This window comes from Lolium perenne, chromosome 6 (assembly GCF_019359855.2).
Source record: "Lolium perenne isolate Kyuss_39 chromosome 6, Kyuss_2.0, whole genome shotgun sequence".
NCBI lineage: Eukaryota > Viridiplantae > Streptophyta > Magnoliopsida > Poales > Poaceae > Lolium > Lolium perenne.
In genome coordinates this window covers 114,519,039-114,544,355 of record NC_067249.2, presented here as the reverse complement: position 1 = coordinate 114,544,355, position 25,317 = coordinate 114,519,039, and the positions used below count along the sequence as shown (strand labels likewise).

At 43.9% G+C, this 25,317-nt stretch overlaps 1 protein-coding gene across 3 annotated transcripts; it reads right to left on the bottom strand.

Annotated features, from left to right (window-relative positions):
- Window positions 1–345: 345 nt before the first annotated feature.
- Window positions 346–24,449, bottom strand: LOC127326061 (DNA repair protein RAD50). 3 transcript variants are annotated; one of them, XM_051352890.2, is made up of 27 exons: window positions 24,060–24,446; window positions 23,882–23,968; window positions 23,064–23,231; window positions 21,954–22,129; window positions 21,696–21,810; window positions 20,002–20,230; window positions 19,573–19,751; window positions 19,300–19,470; window positions 18,850–18,954; window positions 18,651–18,758; window positions 17,982–18,193; window positions 17,770–17,859; window positions 17,019–17,146; window positions 16,156–16,270; window positions 15,948–16,077; window positions 15,630–15,839; window positions 14,794–15,002; window positions 12,913–13,114; window positions 6,748–6,917; window positions 6,343–6,667; window positions 4,993–5,118; window positions 4,860–4,912; window positions 1,556–1,706; window positions 1,418–1,480; window positions 1,190–1,323; window positions 959–1,087; window positions 346–675 (listed from the first exon to the last, which is right to left on the bottom strand). In XM_051352890.2, exons 1-27 carry the CDS (start codon window positions 24,180–24,182, stop codon window positions 636–638), a joined length of 3,948 nt encoding a protein of 1,315 aa, XP_051208850.1. In that variant the 5' UTR covers window positions 24,183–24,446; the 3' UTR covers window positions 346–635. The 3 variants fall into 3 exon arrangements, 2 of the variants coding, with proteins under 2 accessions (XP_051208850.1, XP_051208851.1); XM_051352891.2 differs by lacking the exons at window positions 19,573–19,751; window positions 20,002–20,230 and having other exon boundaries at window positions 24,060–24,447; XR_011747194.1 differs by lacking the exons at window positions 346–675; window positions 959–1,087; window positions 1,190–1,323; window positions 4,860–4,912; window positions 4,993–5,118 and having other exon boundaries at window positions 24,060–24,449.
- Window positions 24,450–25,317: the final 868 nt, after the last annotated feature.

Here is a 25,317-nt window from a genome sequence, read left to right as displayed (position 1 = left end):
TTCCAATTTTTTTTTTCAAAACATATACAAATGGGATCTAGTTTCGAAGATCTTGTCGCGAGAGTCCCAACGGAGAAAACGAAATGCAATTCCGACTCACGGTTTAAGAGTTGTAACTTTTTAAAATTTTATTTGCATGAAATTAAATGCACGTGTGGTGATTGGGGGGCAATTTCTATGAGCTGTCATAAACTTTCTATTTTTGGACGTTGGGACTTTCCTTTTTTAAACGAGTGCTAGATTTCACAAAGGAGCACCCGGATGGGGTGGATGCTGCCTAGCCACATCCAACAAATATAGAGATATGCTCAACGCTTAGAAAAGAAAGCACCACACGACACAATATTGTTGGAAGATGCCCAAAATCGTATCGCGAAGAAAAAAGAGACCATTGCAATGTACAGGCATTTAACTAGTTCCAATAAAGAAACAATAAACACAAGCAGCCTCTTACATGCAAGTATTCTAGGTGAAGCTTGATTGACATAAACCAAAGCATAGAAAATTTAGAGCATGCAGATATCAGACTAGAGTTCACTGATAGCCGTTTCTCTGATGACCACCCCATAATATGAATGTCACCTACTTGGCCGGTAAGACATGCAACAAGTTTAGCGCTGAGGGCATACGAAACATCAGTCAAAAATCTCTTGGGCTTCAATTTTGCTGTGTTGTCTGCAAGGTTTGGTCAAAGGTGTACTATTATCACGGAAAAGAAAACAAAATAGTACTGTATGAGATTGCAGTGTCTTTATCTTCTAGTTCTTTTTGGATCCAACACATCATTTATGCATATTAGCAAAGTAACAATGTATGTGTCATCAGTTACCACCACGTAATTGTCTTCTATAAAAAGCAAAATGTGTATTCTCGAAATCCTTTAAAGCAATGAATACATGCGAACACTGTATATAGGCATGCATGAAACATTTTTAAGAAAAACACAGCGTGCACTTACAGTTCATCCTTGGAGACTCTGTAATACTTCTCGGCAAGCTGCCTCTGACCAATAAGCTGAGCAAACCTCTCATCGTGAGTGATTATAATTAGCTGGAAATTCTCCTGGCCTTTCCTGCTCTCCATTATTCTATTATGGTGCACACAAGAGAGATGTTAATGGAGATTATGCCCAAAAAATGCTAATGGTACAAGCTCCAAATGATAATGAAATTGCATTGTTACACTGTACCTCAATAGGGCAGCAGCTAGGCTCTCTGCATTCGGCCCATCTAGATTGGTGGTTGGCTCATCCAAAGCTAATATGCCGCAATTCAGACAGAACGTTTCTGCCAGTGCTAGTCTGATTATAAGAGAAGCAAGAACCTAAAAAGCAGTGGAGATTGAGACATGATTCAGCATGCCTATCAGAGTTCACAAAATCATGCTACACCGACAAAAGAAACCCAATAGAGTTTACCTTCTGACCAGCACTGCATCGCCCTCGCATTTCCAGCTCAGCACCACCATTTTGCATGACAACCTAAAGGATGGTTCAAACAATTAAATGTATCAGCAGTCCAAGCAAGTCCGTGAACATTTCGCTAGTTTAACTTACACGATAACTATATGATCGAGTGCCAGCACCCTCAGAATCAGAATTGATGCTTATGCAATCTATGTCTTGGCCTCTGTATGTCTGCTGCCATAATTCCTTTATTATTTTATTGATCTCCTCCATTTTCATGGTATGGAACCGCATGAGAGCCCTACAGAAAGGCAAGTGTCCCATTGTAAAGAAACAGTCAATATGAAACATTACACAGGTAAAAGGGATTTACTGCATAAGCAAGCATCCATATATTTAAGAATAATTTCTTAGAACTAACCATTTTGGCCAAAATATTAACGACCACACACGAAAACAGTGGCTTAACATAACGCAACTCTATTAGAGCATCTCCACCTCGGCCCCCCTAAAGGCCCCCAAACGGGCTATGGGGGCACCGCACGGGCACACCATTCATCCAGCGCCCTAGGCCAAACCCAATCTGGAGGAAGGCTGGCAGGGGCGCCGGATGGAGCTCGAAAAGGCCAGCCCTGTCGGCCGGACGTTGCCAATATTCACTCCAAAACTATTCCATTTCCCTCCATTTCTCCTCCACATGACCCCGTTCCCCTCCCACCTTGCCGCTCTACCCGCCATTTTCCCCAACCAGACGAGATCCCACCGCACCACCATGCCGCCAAAAAGGTACCTGCCTCCCCGTGCGGCGGCAGACGCGCCCCCGAAGAAGGGGAAAGCCGAGAAGGAGCGGCCGGAGGGGATAACCAACGCCGAGTGGGCTTTTGACCACCAGCGCCGGCAAGTGGAGAACGCCAGTCACCGGCAGAGGGAGCATAAGGCGAAGAAGGCGCAAGCCTGGTGCGTGGGGGGTGAGGCAAGGTAGCATCTTATCGTCCTCGCCGTCAAGCGCGTCGCCAGCACCAGGGCCGGTGCTCCAAGATAGCCAAGGTAACACCACGCAGCAGCTCTCTCGGTTCTCGCCAGACTGCCAGGACTTCAATCCGCTCGATGGGTTCAACCCCAACATTCTTAGCGCCGTCGACCTCAACGCCTTGTTCTCTGGATCACTGAAGCTCCGCCAAACTCTCTTCAGCAATGGTGTGCCTCCTGTTTAGCCCGGCCCAGCAGTTCGCGTCGAGTAGCAGCAGCCAGGGCACGCAGGGACCGTTCAGCAGAATGCCCCATGGCAGCGACTCCATCATGGCCGACATCATGAACGGCGGGGTGTAGCACTCCTTCACGCAGGAGGAAGCCGAGGCCTAAAGCAAGGAGGATGACGGTGAGCCTTGGGAAAACGATGCCTACTACGCCGAGGAGGAGGTGCCCGTGGCCGACCTGAAAGGGAAGAAGAAGAAGGCAACAGCGGCTATGGGGATGAAGAAAGCCAGCGGTCGTGGACCCAAGTGGAGCTCGAGGGAGGACGAGTGCCTCGCCGAGACATGGAAAATGGTGATTATCGACCCTTTCACCGGCACTAACAAAAACTTGGAGTGCTATTGGAAGAGGGTGAAGGAGGCATTCGATGAGCGGTGGCTTTTGGATCCATATTTCAAGAACTTGCGCCATGGTCGCAACGACTCGGGCATTTCTCACCGTTGGGCCATGATCCAACATGCTTGGAACAAGTGGCACAGCGTCGTGGAGGAGGTTCGCCGTGTCCACATTAGCTGCACCAACTTCGACGATCAAGTAAACTAGCCTCCATTGTGCATTGTTGGCCATTTTGAGGCCATTTGTGTCATACATTGTCGGCCATTGTAGATACGCGCCATGATCGCCGTCTACTGCAAGGGCAACGACGACATTGAATTCAAGTTCATCCACGTCTTCGCCACGATTGAGACATGCGACAAGTGGATGGAGACGCGGACATGCACCCTCTTTTTGTTCGCTAGATATTGATTTGCAGCGATTTGCGACGACGTGATCATCAAGACTATGTGATCAGTTTGCAGGCGCCAAAACTATGTGATCAGCGATATTTATGTTTGAATTTGTCAAATCCATTTGGGCCCCGATAGGATGTAGTGGCGCCAGCGCCCCCCCCCCCCCCCCCCCCCCCCGCCCGATAAAGCCATGCGCCGGACACCGTATTGGGGGCACGAGTGGAGATGCTCTTATACCATGAAAGCAGCACGTTTAGGGATGTGATAGTCATGGCCCACCATCAACAACACAATTCCCGTTGCCCCAATGCAAGAAAATGAGCACCAAAATTATCTTGTTGGCCGTTGAAAAAATTTCAATTCTCGCAAATCATGATCTTCTGACACAATGATAAGAACGGTGTAGTTTTAAGAAATTTACTCTACATAATCTAATAGCCCGTTAACTTCGAAGTGTAAATCTCCCCAGTTCTGAATTGGGCTAAAAGCATCAATTCCAGCCGTTGGTCTCCTAAATCTAACGGCTGAGATTCGTTGTGAACCATAATATTTCATTTTTTTCAAATTTTTCTCTATCACCGAAAAATGGGATTGATTACTAATTTTCTAATTCTCTAATATTTTGTACTACTTACTTTCCGCATTGGACATTGATAATATTATTTTGCATTGGATATGCTATATATTATTGAGTCCATGGTTTTTTCCCTTTAACAAAAACAATCTATGATGTAAAGGCATGCATTGCACGTGTATATATGCTACTCTAGATTAATCCAGTATTGTGTTTTCCTTTAATGAGTCACACATACTTCTATACAGGACAGGCCAATGGTGACAATGGTAAATAACAAATACTTTGTGTGAATTTCATGCCTAGTGAAACGTGAAAATAGGGTTCACAAAGACAGGAGCACGATTTGCATGAGAATATGAAAATTGCAGTGTTTTAAAGTTAACAGAGTGTTTTGACATGCACAAGATTGACATAGATAGCTGACAGAAGTTGACGATCTAACAGAAAATATGACATGATGTGAAGAAAGATCCTGTGAAGGCAATATTTTCGGCTTATTACACATTAAAGGAAAGTAAGTACTCCCTACATTTCAATGAATAAGGCGCCCTTGTTTTTCATGTTTTTTTTCTTTGACTCAGAATTATTCTAAATATATAAAGATTGTTGGTATAAAATTAGCATCATTAGAAAGTGTTTTTCAATACGAATCTAAAGATACTAATTACATACAATATAATTAAGATTTTGTTGCTCAATTTTTTGGTCAAAGTTTGTCTTGGAATACGTGTGCGCCTTATTCATCGAAACGGAGGTAGTATATATTTAAGGCAAAGAATAAAAATATTATTTGTTGCAGTGAAGAGTACAATGTTAAGGAAGCCACTACAATATCCTGAGGTAACTACAGAAAAATTATAAACATGATGGCAAGAAATGGCATTATACTCACTTGTCCAAAGCAGCATAGTATCGGTCCAAGTCCTTATTTGCCATCTCAGTTGTCTGCGACGACATCAGTTTCTTTATCACGTAATAAGGTCACAAAATCACAGAAACTGAATCTGGAAGAGCATGTCATCTACCTTAAGTTGGAGAAGTTGATTAAAATATCTCTTCTCAATATCCTTGTACTGCGTCTGTTTAAGCTCAAGTTTGTGCTTTGAAATATTACTTTGATAAACAGAAATCGTTCCTTGACACCTATTATACTGCAAGGATTGACACAAAATCGAGTAACATGGTCGTCAGCCATACATGATAATCTCACGCTAAGAGATGGAGTAAAATTATGGTGTGAACTAGAACTTTCAGAGTTATCAATTTGGTCCCTGTAATATGAAAAAACACATTTTCCCCATTCCGTGCATTAGGCAAGTCATCATACTTCTTGATCCGCCATTTGGAGCCCTAACCATGGTTTTTAAGGCATAGGCTTCGCTTAAGCTCTGAGGTGCCCCAAGATGGTAAGGTGTTGGCCCCACCTTAGACATGAAGTGTATGGCTGCCTTGGTCTGTCCAGTGTCGTAAGAGCTCTCTGCCGCTTCCTGTTCCTCACTGCATCATCGTTGTGGCTACTCACCCCAGTCAAGTGTCCAGCGTCGTATAAGATCTCTGCCGCTGCATGTTCCTCGCTGCACCATCGTTGTGGCTACTCCTGGGGCTTGGAGATGACAACCACGCCACCTCTCCACACTCTGGCGAGCATCCTGTCGTGCACCTGGTTCTGTCATCTCCTTCCCTTGCTGGATCTCCTCCGCCGTTGTGATGGTGAAAGGATGATGCGGTGAGGGAGAAGGGTGGGGCCATGAAGAGGAGGGAGGAGTTTTGAGGGCTGTGTGCTGCTACCGCAAAGAAAGAGAGCAGAAGATGTGTGGCGTCTGAGGTGGGGAAGAAGGGAAGGAGGATAGTGGAATTAGGTCAGGGGAAGTCCAGGAGGAGGTGACATGCTAATTTATCATACATTTTCCTCCTAAAAAATACACTATCTCTGTGCATAAAAGGATGTCGCAAGTTTGTCTAAATTTAGATGTATCTATACACTCTTTAGTGTAGATACATCCGAATTTAGAAAAACCTCCGGCATCCTTTTATGGACGGAGAGAATATATATTATTTGACGAAACATGTTCATGATAACCTTAAGAAATTGTACAAGAAACCATGGCCCTGACAAACTGCCTGCCACACTTACTGTTGGGAGTGGAGGGTCAGGACTCTGGTGACCCGCTAATTTATCATGCATTTTCATAATACCAACACCTAGGTGGCATAACTTTGAAAATTAAAGTATGGCCATGCATTTTACTACTCGTAAAAGATGTACAGTATATATTATTTGACCAAACATGTTCATGATACCCTTAAGAGATAGTATAAGAGAATGTCATCTTAGGCAACTTTATCAATTATCTGAAATGAAATAAACACAATACCTCTGAAAGAAGCCTTTCTTTTTCTTGAGCATGACGTTTAAGATCAGCTTCTATAGTAGACATGCTGCCGATGGAAAGCACATTATCTTCAAGTAACTCAATATCATGCGTAAGCCGATCCACTTCGGCCTTTGTTTTCCTGTAGTTCAGGTTGTCATCAATGTTTCTTTTAAACTGATCTTGGGTCCGCAGTACTTCTTTGCTCCTGTCTAGCTCAGCTGATATGTCTTGCTTTCTTGCCTCATGCTTCTGTAACTCGGACAAGTTCAGCTTATGCTTTTCCTGCAATTCATTAAGCTTCTCTGCTTTCTTTGAATCCAGGTACCTAAGAGGGTATTTTGGGGGCAAAATAATTAATAAAAGTGGGACAAATCGGAAGAGCAGGAGTGAAAAAAATATGTATACTCTTTGATTTGTGTGTTTAGAGTTCCAAGTGCATCGATTTCTTGCTGGAATCCCCTTTTTCTTTCTGCCAGCTGCTCAAACTCCTGCTCAAGCCTTTCCTTCAAAGCTTTATACTCTTGTAACAAGCTTTCTCTCTCTTCTGACAATGGAACAAGAGCCTCTTCTAAATGCTGCATCCACGAAAAATATAGCATGTATTATATTATTGTGCACAAGCGCAAGATTTACCGTGTCACTGATACATTGACCGATACACAATACAACGCAGGAGTAAAACAAAGACAATAATGAGGTCATGCCTCCAGGGTCAAAACCTAGACCTGCTGTCACAAGTATAACGTACATACACCAAGTAGTTTCCACATTTGACCAAATGGACCATAACCTCATGACAGTAAACTTATCAAACTAGTTGATGACACCAGCACTTTCAGTTCCATATGAAACAAGTTACTTAAGAGCATCTCTAACAGAGCCCGTAAAAGGCCCAAAACCGAAAAATAACCGCCAGTTTACGGGTTCGGGCCGAAAAAGGGCACCGATCAGTGACCATAAACGAGCCAAAACTGAAAATATTTTTTCGGGCTGCGTTCGGTTCACTCCGTCGGCCTGTATTTGTATGGGTCGAAAAGTCGAACCGAAGGCCAAACTGAATTCCTAGTGACGTTTTGGCGGGCTGAATCTTCAGCTCCGAACAGTGCAGTTCCGTCGGAGGAGTTCCGGAATAGGACCAAAATCCGGCAAAATCCGGCCAGGGCGGCACGGGTCCGGCGCCGGCGACGGCGTGGCGGCGCGGGGCGGCGCGAGGCCGACGCGGGGGCAGCGGCTGGGCGGCGTGGGTCCAGCGGCGGCCGGCGCGGGGCCAGCGTCGGGCGGCGCACGACCGGCGCGGGGAGCAGCGGTGGGCGGCGCACGGCCGGCGCGCGGGGGCGGGCGGCGCACGGCCGGCGCGGGGCGACGGGAGGGCGGCACGGGGCGGGGCGGCGCCGGGCGGCAGGGGGCGGCGCACGGCCACGCGGCGGCGGCAGGGGGGCGACGCGGGTGCAGAGGCTGGGCGGCGCGGGGGCAACACCAGGGTGCGCGGGGCACAGGAAGAAGGAAGGGGAAAAGGAAAAAAAAGACTAACATGTGGGTCCAATAGCATATTTAGGAATATGCTTTTTTACAGTTTTCGTTTACGGGTTCTGATCTGCGCCGGCACTTTTTCTACCCGTAAACGCGAGTTCAGTGGCCTGAACTCGTGTTTTACAGTTTGTATTTTTACGGGCTCTGCTAGAGATGCTCTAACAGTGTAACCCATACATATACTGCGAAAAGCACATAGAAATCACTGTGGTTGTTTTATACAAGTTTTCAAGTTGACCTGTGTTACAAGTTTGACTGTATAGTAAGGGGGGTGGAGGTGGACGCATGATTTAGGGCTTGAGCACAAGGAATAGCGAGGCCAGTCCCAATGAGCACGATGGGGTTCCTCCCTGGCTATGACACACAAGAACATGAGCAACTCCGAGTTGAGGCAACAGTCCTAAGTGGTCAAAATGCTGGAGTTTTCTCAATTTATGGAGAGCTTCGCTAACAATTTTAGCCAAGAGATAATCTATACTTAATAATAACAGCAAAAGAGTTTCTTGTTGTACCCCTGATATTCGTCCAAATTACATCAGTTGCCACCGCATAGTGAAAAAAACGCTTCGTCCCGTCGCCCTCTCTCTCCACCCCATCGAAAAAAGGAGGCGGCCGGCTCTCCGTTCCCCTCCGCAGACGGCAGACCAGGACGCCAGCGCCCCTCCCTTGAACTTGGTCATCTCAGCCCGAGGGCTCTACGCCTCTGCCCCTTGAAGTGCCCTAGACTTCGCTGGAACGTGCCGCTATTTCCGCTGAGATCCCCTGCCCTGCTGACGGCCCTCCGTTCCCCTTCGCATACCAGGACGCCGGCGCGGCGGCGCCCCTCTGTTCGTGCACAAGGTAATTGTCCATACCCCCTCCAGGTTGATGCCGCCTCCTGCCTTCTCTGCGCGTGGTCTTGAAGCCGAGAAAAAGCACCTGTCGTTCCCGATCTCGTGATTGGGGCTTGTTGTGCGTGTTACGCACGGGCGGATGGTGGCACCAGGGTTCCTGTGGAGGACGCCCTCCATCTGGTAACAAGTCAGGTTCTCTGGCCGGTGCTCACACTTGGACGGCCTCTCCGTCCAGCTGCCTCGATACCGATCAGATCCGGCCAGAAGGAGCTCTCGATCGGGATCCATCGAAGGAGCTCTCGATCCGGCCAGAAGGAGCAGAAATAACGAGAGACCAGAGAGAAACAGCAGGTGCCGACTTCCTCCTCCACCTGAGCTGACGCAAGAGACAGCGCGCTGCAGAACTGCAGTTTCCTCACCACCGACCGATGCCTATCCTCCCTCTACTTCAGGCTTCCAATCGACAGCAACAACTCGCTCTAAACTGCTCTTGGCTTTGGTTAAAAGTACTCTAGCTTTCTTCCCTTCTTACCACCAACGCTGCTCTCCGTGAGCATTTGTCTTCAGTCTGTTCGGTTAGTGCACTTGCTGTTCTGTTTTCTTCAGTTGGTTGCCAACTCACATTAGTTTCATCAGATTTTGTTACTAACTAGCTAGCTGCACTTGTTTGTCATCGTAAATTTTGTTCCATATTGTTTCTATAAGTGTGGATTCAATGATGTTCAATTCTTCATATCCCTGCACTATTTTCTGTTATAAACAACGATACCTTGTTACAACAAATTGAATTGGGTATTTTCTTCGATTGTTCTCCAAGTTTTTTCAGTGAATAAACATTCTCTGAAAATGGAATGTTTCATATAAAAATTAACATTGATTATGATCCATTGCGTTGCTTCTTCTTTGTAGAGAAGGGAATTGGAAGTGTATTATTGTTATTGATCTAATTATTTTAGTTGTTCAACCTAATGATTAAATGCATCATGAATGAGTTGATTTGATGCACAATGAGATCAAGCGGAAGCATGGCCATGTTCAAAAAAAAAGGACTCACGTGTATTTTACAATGTTCAAGCAGACTGCACAAATCTCAAAGTTTAAATTTGTATTTGGAATAAGCTGGGGCGTCCACATAGTTCTAGATTGTAGCTTTTTCACGATATGGAAAACATTTTCCTATCTTAAAGAGGGGCCTCGGACGAACCCCCAACCCCTATACCGACAAGGGTTTTGTTTCATTTTTTTTTTTTGAGAACACCAAGGGTTTTGCTTCGATGTCCTTCCCCCCTCCTTTGCAAACTTTTGTCCCATGTAGATGGTTAGGATCTCCCGATACCCCTTCGCGGGCAAACTTATCCCTTCCACTTTAGTGGTGGTGGAAAAGAAGGGGGACACTGCACACCTCATGCCACCAATAACTTATCTGTCGCATGCCTCCATCACCCCCTCCAACGCGCACCATGTCGGCAAATTCTTGATGGTAGTTGTGTCCCCATAAAAAACGCTTCCTTATGAAAGCAAAATGAAAATTCACACCTTAAAATTATGTAAAAATTCAATCCGCAGCAACGCGCGGGAATATTTCCTAGTCTATACCTAATAATAAAGGAGCTAAGGTTTCTACCAAAATTTCCGTCCAACATTTTTTTAGACCATTTTACCCTCCCACCAAATCACATAATACTACCGTGCCATGGTACCGGTTCAGTTTTGCGCCTCTGCCTACAGTCCCAGTCCACCCGACCGCCCGTGCCTGCTCGCCACGCGCGCGAGAGAAGATGCACCGGAGGGCCGTCGACCCCGGGAACGATGAACAGCGGTTCCCCACAGCAGCCCCTGCCGCGCGTGGCCTCGCCAGGTCGCCTCATCTTCTCGCCCCTACTTCCCCCACAAACCGAGCACTAGAAGCTTCCCCAACTAGCCGCCGCTGCGCTTCACCGAGCTAGGCCGCTTCCACCGTCGCCGTCGTTGTTGCAGTCTCCCGCTCTCCGCCTGTCCATGCAGCCGTCACGGCGGTCGTGTTCCCCGCGCTCCGCCGAACCAGTCCGCCGCCGGTCAGGTTCCCTCGCGGTCCACCGGCTCAAGCCGCTGCCTTCCCTCGCTCTCCACCGGACCAGGCCTCTGCCTAGGAACAGCCGAATAGCAGGACGCGGAGGACGAGCAGGAGCCACCGAGCTCAGAGAACCGGTCATCCCCATCCATGAACTGCTGCATCGCCGCACCACCGAGGTCTAGTCGAACTCCCTCAAGATCCAGTTGGGATGCATCATGGTGAGCGGCTTCTCCAAGAATTTCCCTCAAGATCTTCCTTCAGAACGACGACGTGGTGAACCTTGAGGCATGTCCGGCGACGAGTACCAGAAGCAGCGTAGGGGCTGGGGAGCGGCAGCTAGCGCCCACTCGAGAGACGAATGGGATAAGAGAAGTGATGGACGCGAGGAGGTGGGGGCTGGTCGGCTGGAGAGAGAGACAGCAGCCACAGAATGAGTGAAACAGCGGCCACAGCATGAGTGAGACAGCGGCCTTGCCGGCAGAGATTGCCGGTGGAGGCGCCGGGAATCAAAAGATGGATTTGGGGATCGCGTGTGAATTTCATTGCCTTGGATGTGACAGCCCTTCTGCTGCTTTACTTTTTTTTCAGAAATAATACTCTGTGCGAGGCTACTATTTTTCTACCGAAAGGACACTATTTCTCTACACGCTCATATTACGCCTAGAACACTGGAGACTGGGGAAGATAAGGTCGGCGTCGCGCTGCAGATAGGGGGCTCGCGCTCAGAGGCACAGCTAGCCATCGTCGTTGCATAGCTCCCCGTAGTCGCTGCTTTAGATTCCGTGCCACATGAGAGTTTGTTCCGGATACGTTTTACTTGGAAAATTCGTGGCCTACTAACCAAATTGGCCTAGTGCATCCCAACGAGCCCATAGGAGCCAAAGCTTAAGTATCAAGTCCGTCGACGTCTGTACGGTTGTTGCTGTAGTAAATATAAGAGGTTTATTAGTCCCACCTCGATCGGGCATGTCCTGCCGCACCGGTTTATATACGTCAAAATTCCTGGATTACCAAGCCTTGTCAGAAAACAACAAGCAGTGGCACCAATCTTAGGTCTAAGATCTACGACAGGAAGGGTATCTCGAAAACAAATATGGACTGGAAGGAGGAACTAATTTCCTTGGCAAAATGGGAAGAGAGCCTACACCACGACACAGAGCTCCACCTGGCCGAGAGCCCAAGACCCATCGTGGAAGACCCAAAAAAGCGACCTGCCGGCCAGCACAAAGGGAGGAGAAAGCCAAAGCAAAAGCACCGCTGAGGATGAAACGGAGTCCAGGGCATAGTCGCACACTGATGGCCGCTCATACTCCCGTCGCACCCTCTAGCTCGGGAGGCCACCAAACCAGTATTTGGGTAAGAAACAGTCCCCATCCACACAAGAGGGCACCTCAACTAGAGAGGACCCTCAGGAAATTTACGTTCTCATTCTTGCATTTTCTATAATTTTGAGGTTCTTTACTTCTCATGTTTATATTAACTTACTTTGAACCATATAGTTAGTTTATTTCTTCTCCCACTCGGGTCGGGTTATCTAATATGTTTTTATGCATAGAAGAGATAAAGGTTGTCTTAGATTGCTTCGGTGTTGGTTTGCAAACAACTTTTCTCATTTTGAAGTACATGAAGTGCCTACTAACTGAGATAATTTTTATTTGTATGCCGTGTTGTTCCAACAAGGATTTACGTTGTACACGTAAATTTTAGATTTCCTCTCTCCCGGAGTCCCTGTGCAACACACAGGCTATGAAACCAAATCACCCAAACATATTAAAGAAAATCACCACACAATACAAAACTAGAGATAGCTTGAGATAAGGACGCCTAGCAACTTGTCGCTGATGCCACGGCTAGTGGTTCCTAAGCGAAGGTGGTTACAGGTGCACGCCTGGGCTTGAGCTTGCTCTGCAGGTCAGACCCCAAAATGCATAGATAAAAGACGGATGCTCTAGGATTCAGCATATATATAGATTAATGGCACCTCCCAATGGCTTGCCCAGATAAGAGAAGTTAACTACTACATGAAAATGTGGCACAGGACGAAAATCAAACAGAGCATAGGTCACCACAACACAGAAACTTAAGGAACCATTTTTCAGTAACGAAAATATTAACTGGCCGAGTTTTGCAGAGAAATGGGGGTCAAATAAGTACCTTCCGATCTAGGTTCAGTTGCTCTTTTTCCTCAGCAATATGTACCAAATCTTGTTCAGCCTTTTTGAACTTATCCACTATACTTGAAGCACTTACTTTTTCTTCCCTAAGAGCATGCCACCGCATCTGAGCATTTGAAAGATCTTCAGTAAGAATTTTTTGTTGATCCCTGAGATGATCAACTTCACCAATCAATGTGTCCCTGTCAGGCAGATGTCGATAAAACCAACAAGTTGAGCTTCCAAGCATGAGTCATATTAGAAGTAAGATATATCTATTGACAAAGTGATCAGGGCAAACATGCATCCATAAAAAACGTGTCACAAAATAATCTCCTTTATTGACAAACCTGGAAAGCTTAAGCACTGGCATCTTTTCGCATGGCTAACGAAGGAAACAATTATAGAAACACCTACCCAGAAAATGCTTTCAGAAAGGTGCGAACAAGCTTTCTCTAATTCCCTTCTACAGAACAAAAGCAAAATGACTGGGGCGACTAAAGCAAGACTGACAACAGCACAAATGCACCATTTATATGCTCTATGACCGAAAGGAGAGAGATGAAAGAGAGCTTGCAGTTCCTCTAAAATCTTGGCTAGGCTCACTTGTGTAGATATATGTGCAACCATGTCTCCTCTACCCCTGAAATTTAACCGAGAGGTTCTTAGGAGTTAGGAGATGAGCTTCCGAAAAAGAAGATGCATCTTGTCAGCACGGGTACTCGGGTAGTACTATCAACCCATCTAAGCCTTGGGCCAGGATGTCACACTCCCCCTCTGTGCTCCCCTGTAAATATCCCTTGTAATTATCTTGTAAATATTTACCACTTAAATAAAAACTTAGTCCCCCTCCGCAACACCCGGTATGTATATGAATGGTAAATTTAGTTGGATACCATGGATCAAGGATGGTCAGGGTGGACAATTGGCAAGAAAAAAGAACGAACTATGCAGGAACTCTACGATTAATTATGGACCATGCTATCTAGGGCATGTGCCCCAGATTAACATTCCATTGGCACGGATCCAATATGGCAACCGCATGCATGCAGCCCAATGCCACGTAGGAAACTTCAAAATGTTTTATCTCTTGAACCGTAAGTCGAAATTCAGATCCGTTTTCACGGTTAGCTTTTTCCGGACGAGATCTTCAAAACTAGATCCCATGTCGACATGTTTTAACAACTCGTCTTTTCGAACCTAGTTGCCAGATGGTTACCAGGTTAAAAATTACAAGATTTTTTAACACAAAATAGAGTTGATTGAATACCCATTCTCTGAATATGTAGATAATTTCTATACAAAAAACACATGTAAAAGCTATCTGGTAATTGTTAAGTAGTAACCTGGCAACAACGGTGTTATAACCTGGCAACTGACATCTCAAAAAAAGATGTCGTCAAAACATATTAAGATGGGATCTTGTTTTGAAGCCTCATCGATGCGAACTCAGCGGTGAAGACGCGAATCGTCAATTGGATTAACCATTTAAGAGAAAATTTATTTTGAATTCTTGGACATGAAAAAGATTCCTTGCATGCATGCATGTAGTTGGCACCTTCGCCCCTATAGAGACCAACGGCTGACGCCATGCGTCGCACGAAATGCCTAGACAGGGCATGTGTCAATAGTAGAAAGATTGATTAACTATTGCATGCAAGGACCTCCTACACTCTGTTCCAGTAAAGAAATCTCCTACACTCTGTTCCAGTAAGTCAAAGTAAGTTACTAGAACTAAAAGGATCTCCAATAGTAAAAGGGGTCGTTTTACAAATTCCCGAAGATAATTGTGCATCAAGCATCTTCCTGAATTTAGTTGGTCTTATATCATGGAACTCCATTTGAGTTATAAACAAGTTTGTTCTCCGTTGAAAAATAATACCTTGCCCTCTGCACAGAGTTCAGCTCCAGCTGAATTTCCTCCAGAGATCTAACACCCTGGCCACGAGAATCAAGCTTATATTCAAGATCTTGGACTTGTGGTTCTAAGTCCTGTATTTCTTGCACATGCCTGTCAATAGTTTCAATTGGATGTAACAAGTCTTCCACTCCATCCCTGTCCATTTTAACTTGGGCAAGAACACTGACAAGCTGCAATGCATAAACAATGCAAGTCATAGCAAAATAGAAAAGTAATCATAAAAGATGGTTACAGAGATAGCACCTCTACTGCTGTGTAAGTAAATAAGGTATGATTTCCTCATCGGAACTGTGTTTGCAAAACGTTCAAGTAAAGTTTTCCAAGTGACAGTGCTCCTATCTAGCATGTGGGTGTTACCTAGGAGACGTGAGAACAAAATAATTTACCAACCCTTTGAAGAGGATGAAAGATTCCATAGCCTAGAATTTGAGTAGCAAGTTCCATACTTGTACAGCAAATTATAGATTGATTTACTACAAGTTGACGTGGAAGAAAAGATCGCAAGTAGTCTAGCCTAGTCTCAAAGAGCGTAACATCTTCTCAAGTAGCAAGTTCCATACTTGTACAGCAATTTATAGATTGATTTACTACAAGTTGACGTGGAAGAAAAGATCGCTAGAATTATGCCTCAGGAGTGGGGAATAATTATTAGGACAGATAGTGGAGCTAAGAAATTTTCCTGTTTGGAAGTAATTTGGTGAAGAGAACACATGTCGTATAAGGCACTCTACTGTCTGCTATCCTTATTTTGTGTAGGAGAATTATAAATAAGGTTGTGCCAATAACAGATGACTAACATCTTCGAATGTTTGCGCCTTCTCACTTTCATCCGCCAAAAGTTGTTCCAAATCCTTCTCTGCTAAAGGTATAGCCTCTTTCCCCAGCTTCACATACTCATCATAAATCCCACGGAGATCATCCAATTGCTTGAAAAAGTCCTCAGCGTCCGATTTCACAATTTCCAGCACCTTCATATGCTCTGCAGAACTTGTACCTGTTGCCCTTTGCTGAAAGATGCAACAGACAGTAAGAACAGAGAAGGCATCAATCATATGCAGAAAGCAACTCTAATTAAAGGTAAAAAACAGTATGCTACTAATTACTATATCACCCACCTTCTTTACAAACCAGTCCTCTTCATCAGGTGTGAAAGCGCGATCACAACAAGGGCACTTGTGAGAATCACGGGCAATTTTTTCATAAGGGTCATACATTATTCGCATTCCCTTTGCAAGATTGTACTGACTGCATATAGGCAAAAAAGCACTGAACTTGGGCATCGGCATGTGGATTACAGAAATAGCTACAATTATGGATACCTACTTTCTGTGTTTATCTCTATCGTCCATGGCATCTTTCAGTATCTTGGGGTACTTGTTGATGTCAACAGAAACCTTAGTAATGGATTGAAGTTTCGCGTCCAGATGCTTTCTTTTGGCTGCACAAAAGAATAACATTTATGAGTGGCATTCAACATGTGTCCATAATACAAAACAGTATTAACAGACTACATAGCTAAAGCATACAGCAGTTTTTGCTTAGATTTTTAGTGCATATCAATGTATTATTTCTCTTAGGTAGACACTTAAACATTGAAATAAGTGTGCAAGCCAACTCATGCTTCAGTTTAACCCAGGCAAATCGATCAACTAACAGTTTGTGTGATGCACTAGTTGGCTACTGCATTCATCAAACTGCAACACTAGTTACCCTTGCCTGCAAAAAAAACACTAGTTACCCTTGATCCCTATGTAGTGAGGATTAGAATCACTCTAAGGCTTATACCACACTATGGTAAAAAAACAAGTATGCCCAACAGTGCAATGTGGTGCATTGTCCAAGATATTTGTTTGATGTGATAATTAAAATGGATCTTTCACATACTTTGGGTACATTCACTTTATGCTAATAAGAATGTACATTGTAGATTAGCAAATTTGCATTGAAGGAACAATTTCTATTGCATATGCTCAACTTAGTACGCACTGAATCTGTCATCATTTCAAGATAGCATCTCACAAAGATAATACATCCTTAATAGCAAGGAGACATAGTGTGCAGGTCTCAGATTCTGGTTTTCCCGATTTCTAACATAATGGAGTTTTTACATGCCAAAGTATGTCAAATCAAGCATTGCTAAGTTGGTATGAAATAAGTAAGCATGGAGTGGTCATATCCAAATTTACCATCCAAATCTTTTTGAAACTTTGACAATCGGCTTCTAGCACCATCAACTTTCATCTGTGCAAATTTCAACAGTTGTTCTGCTTCCTGGGATTTTGAGTTCAATCCATTGTAATCCGCATCTACAGACCTGAGTAAATCGAGTTTTGTGGTGCCATTAGCAAACAAAGCACCAGAAAATATAAAGTGCCGTGTGTATTATTATTGCCTCTGTGATGGCAGGATGGAAGCATAATAAATTACCAGTTCGAGGGCAAGTTGGGTGTGTGGAAATACATGTACCCGTGCCCATATCAGGGTAGCATAACATGTTACTAGTTCAAGAACAAATTGGGTGTGTGGAGGCCTAGACGCAGCATTAACAGACTAAACCCTTGGAAAACACATCCACCTGTACGCTTACACTGAATACATACGAATTGCGCACAAGATTGATCAAACTGTACCTGATTAGATATACTACAACTAACAGTCCAGTAACCTCCAACAGAATGAATAGAATATCAATCGCATCGATGAAATAGTCTACATATTACATATTTACATAGGCAAATTCATTTTGAACATGAGTGAAAATTAGACATATTATGTACTCCCTTCGATCCAAATTAATTGTCGCAGATTTAGGCATAATGTTGCCTATAATCTGTCTAGGTTCACTGAACCTGTGACAATTAATTTGGATCAGAGGGAGTACTAGAAATTCATTGGGGGAGACGATTAAATATATCAATAAAGCACTTGGATACAAACCCAAAAGCTTGAGTAATCTCCTTCTTGAGATCCTTTTCAGAAGGAAGCCACTTAAGAACACTTTTAATTTTGTCCTTGTGTTCATCATATCTGCATTTTACAAAATTTGTTATTTGAAAGAAAAACACACTAGACGAATTGGTATTGAAATATAACAAACCACAAAATCGTAACACACAGAAATTACAGGGGGGGGGGGGGGGGGGGCATACATTTTTTTACGTTTCTTTTTGCACTTTTCCAACTCATCCTTCTTCAGTTCTAGTTTTACTCTGTCATCAGCGTCATTAGTTATGTTATCCTTCTCCCGGTAAAGTGCTTTTATCTTGTGATCCAACGTATATATCTCTGGACGCTTCTGACTTATAATCAAATCATAGTCTCTTTCTCCCAGGGCAAGTGTCTTCCTCTCAACTTCGATTTGCTGTTGAAATCATGGGATTGGACAACATATTTATTTAAAATTAAGAATGTCAAAAGAAATCCAAGAATCTCAAACCAAACAGGGACCGGGTGGGGGCCACAGATCCTTTAGAGCATACAGCTTTTGGACAGCTGAGGTGAAACCGTCCAATGCTGAGAAACTATCTCTCTTTTATGGTACTTCCTCAGTTTAAGTATATCTGTCCTTGGCATCAGGAAATTTTGTTTCAATATATTTGTCCATTGACTTAATCAAGAGGGTAATTATTGCAATTTCACATTGTGCACCTATTTAAACGCTTATGGATTGCTGATTAGTCGTAATATGTTCTCTAAGATTATCTTCAATTAAATTCTTCTCAGATTAAGTGCCTCCTTGGTCTGTGTGCCACAGAGGAAGTAAACGAATGAACCTTGCAGACCAGTCAAGTACAGCTATAGTTAGGTGGAATACATACCATATGCCGCTCCCTTTCATCAATACGGGCCAGATTATACTTTGAAAGCTCCATTTCAGCAGCATCACGCTCATTCTCTTTATCTTTCATGCGCCTCGAAATGCCTACCTGCAAGTGTTTGATGTATTTAAGAAATGGTATCTGATATACCAGTTACAGAAGATCAGCGTACAAGCACAGTGTTATTTCCGTTACTAACCTGAGATTCTCTCTTAGATTGTATCTGGCCATCAACTTCAGAGTAGCGAGCATTTACTCTAAGATAACGTTCCCAAAGAAACTCCAGATGTGTATCATTAGATTTCTGCTCAACAAAAGCAATTTGATCATTAAGAGACATACTTGATAAGAAATCAGATCTACTCATTCAGAATCTACTGTCTGTACTGGACCCAATGCTTTCAATATAGTATGGTAAGAAGCCAAGAATCTTCCTTCAACACTTTAACATAGAATATAACCATGGAGATGCAAAACAAAAATAGGCAAGAAAATTAAGTTACTGGGTGCAAAATAAAGTGCACTTGCAATACAATTCCCCAGAAATATTAATATTGGGCACGATTCCAAACAAAAGCAGGAGCAACTTAAGATCGAAGTGTTCACTTTTGCAACTAAATTCCAAAATACAAGGAAGCGATATTCAAACCTTCTTATCCTGCAAATCATCCTCGAGATTTGATAATCTTGCTTTAATTCTGTTTGTAAGGTTCATGGCAACATCATCAGTAAACAGAGCATCAGGGATTGTACCAAGATTATGTTTAGTGAATATGTTCCTGATGGCTGCGTCTTGTTTGTGCTTCACGGACATGTGAGCCTGAAAACAACATACTATGATTTATCCTCGTATCACAATGTCCACAATTCATTACGAATGGTAAGGCCAGCCAAAAGAAAGTACTAAGGATTACAGCATTACATTAGCTTCTGCCTGGAGCTTTCCTATTTCAAGTGTCAAATCATTCATGGTCACAGACAGCGAGGAGGTACTTGTCTTCTCATCATTCATCTCACGTTCTAGTTTACCGATTTTCGTTTCCATTAATGTAATTCTTTCTTCAAATTTTGTTTGCCACTCCTTCAGTTCCTCGTCGGTATCTAATGGAAGCAAGATAAACGATCATTATGCTGAGAAGGAACCATTAGGCTCAGTGGTGGTTTGTGAAGCCAGCAAGGGCTGACTGCCCACTGCCAGCAAAAATCAATGGACCAAGTAGCTAAAGCAGACCAAGTAATGGACCGTATGCTCTAGCAATACTGTATTTTGGAAGACAAGGCCATGGCCCAGGATGGTCAGAACAACCCTCCACCACTGATTAGGCTGATGGCATGATGAGGAGTTGCTTACCTTCATTTTCCTCAGAAAGAGCAGCATACTGTTGCTGCTGAAGTGTAAAATATGTACTTCTAGCAGTTGCCTTGGTGCTAATTTGCTCCTGCAGTTTCCTCAATTCATTCATACCTGTTCCTGTATGACGGATTTTGTTTTCAACAGCTTCGATGTTTGTTTTCAGGTCCTCCATTTGAGTTTTCAGGGCATCTGACTTCTCTTGATCTTGTGCAATACTGTCATGAAGCTGCGAACATAGGGGGAATTGAACTAAATTCTCCGGTGGAAGAGTACATGTAGGTTTTCAGTGCAGAGTAAAGGTGTTCAGTGCAGAGTAAAGGTGTTCAGTATTGCTGCATGTGAAACAACTCTGTGCTTCTTTTTTGTAGATTCCAAGAATAATACTCCCTCCGGTTCAAAATAATTGTCCAAAAATGGATGTATCTACTATCTACACACTAAAACATGTGATACATCCAGTTTTAGGCAATTATTTTGAACTCGAGGGGGTATGTAGTATGGCTGAACTCTTTCACATAAGCATCACAAAACCAGCATTCGACAAAGGCTCATGTGACTCCAAACAACTAGGCCTACCTATAACTGTAAGTGACACGTTATAATTTCTGCTCGGGGCACTATTAGCCCTGGTTCATGACTGGCTGGTCGGAGTTTGTGGACTGGAACAGGTAGAGGAACTCATCAAGTGCAGTATCATGATAAGCACTTCAAAGAGTAGTTTTGTCAAACTTCCCACAGAAGTTCAGTTTCACAGTAATTTGGTATAGGCCTGCATTTCTAAGGTCTGAATTTTAAGATTTTTGTTAAGAAAAAGTAAAGCTAAAATGATTGAGCATGGCATGAACATTTGACTGGAGCATACCAGCAGACATATTCAGTCCTTGAGGTACTCGATAACCTTGCGGCGCGTGTGCAGGACTGCACAGTCGTTTCATGTACTCTCTCCAATCCAAAACAAGTGTCAGTGATTTAGTACAAACTTTGTACTAAATCAGTACTAAATCACCAACACTTATTATGGATCGGAGGGAGTACATTTAATGTTCCATAACAATTTATCTCAAATAAATCACGCGTATTATTAGGTTCTTTCAAAAAAACGCAACCCAACAGAAATTTATGGGCAAATGCAAAAGTTTTATTGGAAATAAATAAGCAAAAAAGATCAGTGACACAATCAGAAACTTCTGCACTGACATATAAGAAACTATGGAGTTTAAAGTTCTGAGCCGTCACAGCTTGACTCAATTCAGTAGCATAGCTGAATAAATTAAATTTCTCTAAACCTTCAGAGAAAAACAGCTACAGTGCCACCGCAAACATCAATATTCAGAAATATTCGAGCACGAACGGATTAGTAAGCCAGTGCCATCAAATCCTGTAAGTTATAGACAACGCCATTATCACTAGGTTTTCAGTCAATTTTGGGCACCGACAGAGAACTTCTCAAGAAATATCATATTTTCCCTATTGCTTTAGTAGTGGCTTTTCTTGTTCTCTCTGGTCCTTTGTTTACATTGTCTTCTTTGTAACAAACAATCAGTGATTCTTGACTTATAGTTGTAATGCAATTGGCGAAGCTGGTCCGTTGCCAATGGCATTTTTCTAAATAACATTTTTTCCAGTAGCATCAGACTAATTTGCTACTTCTATATAGTGGCAATGTATCATGAACAGAAGATAAAAATTACCCTGTATGCTTGGTCTTTAAGAGTATGAAGGTTCTCCAGCTTTAACCTAAAAGTCTTGATTTCTTGTGCTTGGTCCTTGTGAAGTTTCTTTATGACTTCGAGAGCTTTGGTATAGCTGTACATTGAGTATGGAAATTAACCTCCAGGGAAGTAGAGACTTTACTATCTTAAACAGATCGCAACAATCAAATAAGAAAGTTATGGTATTGGTGGTCAAAGCTTCTTAATTATTAAGCACATAGTGATGCATTGATGTACCGGGTAGCAGAAAAGATGTCGTCAAACTTTTTCTTAAGTGTTGATGGGTCCTGCAATGGCCAATTGGACTCATCTTGGTGCACAAATATAACATTCTCCAGTATAGCCTTCGAAACACCCATTAGGGCTGGAATCTCCCTATCCATATCAGCGCATCTGTAGCTGAGACAAACCTTCTGAACTCAAAAATATAAATGAGGCTATGAGTTGAAAGAACATTTCAGCAGTATTCCAGAAAAAACTAATAGCCTTCTAGCTACACATTATTGCTACAAATTACTTATGATAAATCAAAAAAAGAGTTGTGAAAATTAAATTGTCTAGATTCACATGGATGTACATTTTGTATGTGCAAGAATTGTGTGAAGGTGTGAATATAATGCTCAAAAAACAGAGAAATGTGCTAGAGAAGATTTTTCATGGCGGCAAACATTTATGGCCTTTCAGGCAATCTGCATGTTTCCCGTGACATTTTGAGTTCTCTACTGATTCAAGCCTTTTGATATACTTCCATCCACATGGGGTAACAGAGTATTTAGGTTCTCTTCTGGTGTACCGTGTACAGAGCGAGAGAAGATAAGCTTCCAGCAATTGTTACTTTGTAAAAGCATTTGAAACCACAATAAAAATAAAAGTATTTAATGGCTCCAAAAGGCAGGAGTAAGAAGCAGAACTCTTGACCACACACCCACTGGACAAATTCATGTTCATCAGGGGTATTCATGAGCCTCTGTGTATGTAACCATGGGGGCAGCATTACTGCATCATAGCTCGTGAACAGAGATACGCACAGCAAATATAAGTTTAAACTACATGAGGTGATTGGTGTGTTCAGTAACTCGTATCATTTTAATGATATATACTCGAGTCAGAAACTGCAACAAATACTAGATTTATTTTTGGGGTTGCTTGCGTTAGTGCCATAAGCCAAATTTAAGTACCTTATGGCAATATAAATAGAGCAAGTTAAGGATTCAACAACCTTTTGTGCTGAGTTTGGCATAACATGGAGATTCAAGCATATCACATATGTCTATACAGCAGAATTAATATAGATGATTACAAAATTCATATGAATCAACTTTAAGGCCAAAGAGGGGGATAAAGGACCTCGCCCGTGTGCGGATTTATAGTCTGGAGAACACTCTCGATTGCTTTAAACTCCATCTTTGATGCCTTCTGGGTAAGCTGGAAAGAGCGGATGCAGACCACATCTTTTCCAGCTGCTGTCTTAAAACGCAGCTTAATTTGCCCTTTTGTTTCGGTTTCACCTGCTACCTAAATCCCACACAACCAACAAGTACAAAAGTAAGAACCCAAAAGAAAAAGAGTACAAAATAGTAAAAGGACAACCCTAACATAGTGTCTAGGGATTTCTTGCTCCAGTAATTCCTTTATCTAAGAAAGTAGAAAATCAGTTTCAAAACAAAAAAAAAAACTGAAAACAATTCTGAATATAGTCAAAGACTACAAATGTCGACAATCTGAACCTGAAATACTTTGTATTCTGAGCTGCATAAAATGAAGAAGAAAAAAAAGTATGCATCTGAGTATAGTGAACGGGCATATTTTCAGAACTCCAAATTTTATCAGATTGTTATTTTGTGTAGACCAGAATTCAAATAATTTAACGTTGCGATTTTGCATAAAAAATGGCAAATACAGCAAACCCAACGACTGCTGTAGCACACCACTGACTTCGACAGACCTCAGACATCCACAAAGTCCACAACCTCTCTGGCTGAGCAGAATCAAACCTCCGGAGTACCAAAACTCAATACTCAGCCACACACACACACAGAGTGCCACCACCATTCCCAAATCAACAATACTCTCCTAGTCCAGGCCAACGGCAAACGAGCATAAAACCTTATATGTATTGAGACCCTTAATATTGAACGGTGAGGTGAATAAGGACGGCGTATCACCTTGGGATCGTGGACGAAGGTGTGGCCGGAGCGGGAGTTGGGGGGCAACTCGCCGGTGCAAGATAGCTTTAGGCACTCGATGATCGTCTGTGGAAACCCAAAAAATCCCAAGGGGGTCAAGCCGTGCATCTATCTATCGGTGCGATGAAGGGAAGGTAGACTGGATTGGTGGGCATACGGTTTTGCCGGCGCCGTTAGGGCCGACGATGAGGGTGAGGGGCTTGAAGAAGGTGATGACGTTCTTGTTCTCCGGGTCGAAGCTCCGGATCCCCTTGATCAGCATCTTGTCCACAGTGCTCATCTTGCCCCCCGAAACCTATTCCTCCAACTCCTCCTTCTCCGCCCCCTCCTCTCTTGCTTCGGTTCCGTCAAATTCTCCCCCGCCGTCTCTTGCGTTCCTGCTTCTGCTGGCGTGCTATAGTAACCTACCCACGGGCTGCGTACCGGCATCCATCTATTGCTCCGCCATGGACCGGGAGACGAGGGGAGGAAGAAGGTGGAGAGAATGGTGGGATGGCGATGGGGTTTTAGGGTTTGGACTTTCCAAGGGCGCGTTTGGTTGGTTGCTCGCATGCCTTGGCTCGCATCGGGCCAGCAATTTCCGGCCCGTTTAGTTGTGGGCTGCATTGTTGCACGAACCGCTTCTTAAAGCAGTGTCAGGCTAGGCTCTGGAGGAACACCCGGTTCAGCAGTTTTCAGCGGTGCAGGCAAATCTCCATGTCCACTGATGCAAGGTGGAATCTTCGGCGCACGGGCGGAGACGAGAATGGAGATGGCGGGAACTGCGGTGCGCATCGGCGAAATGCGAAAAGGGGGCGGGAAGGATTCTGTCACCTCCCGCCGCTCGCCATGGCCTATTTCTACCCCCTCCTCCACTGTCCTCCCCCCCAAATTTCGAACTCCTCCTCCCGTCGGCAAGCAGGTAAGAGGCGCACGCATCTCCGGTCGGCGACGGTTGCAGCGGCGGCAGCGGCGAGTACATCTGGGCTACCTCCTGGTCCAGCGCATCTTCACCTCCGGCCATGACTGTAAGCCATCCCTTATCCCAGTTTCGCGGTGATGTTCAGATCTAGGTTAGGTCTTGTCAGATCTTGCCTAGGGTTTGGTCTTGTAGCGGGGGTTAGTCCAAAATGTGCTCACCTGCCATGATCTTGCTAGGATTCGACATTTCCGTATGCTACTGCCATGATCTTGCCTAGGGTTTGTTCTTGAACTAGGGGTTAGTCCAAAATATCCTCACCTGCCATGATCTTGCCTAGGATTTGTTCTTGTAGCAGCAGGGGTTAGTCAAAAATGTGCTCATCTGCCATGATTTTGCAGTAGCTTTGTGCTACACCGTTGCAATGAACTGCTTGTCTGATTTAGGTTGTACTACGATGTCTGTAGGACTCTTTCTACGATGAGTTTAGCCAGGCACTTTTCTGCGTTGGGGACTC

Bases quoted from the DNA above. Each gene is read 5' to 3' on its own strand.
- LOC127326061 (XM_051352890.2), bottom strand. From the start codon at position 24,182: ATGAGCACTGTGGACAAGATGCTGATCAAGGGGATCCGGAGCTTCGAC. The intron at 18,955-19,299 runs GTTTGAATATCG...TTTGTTGAGCAG, and splicing joins ATGATTTGCAGGATAAGAAG to AAATCTAATGATACACATCT. The intron at 6,668-6,747 runs GTATACATATTT...ATACCCTCTTAG, and splicing joins CTAAACACACAAATCAAAGA to GTACCTGGATTCAAAGAAAG.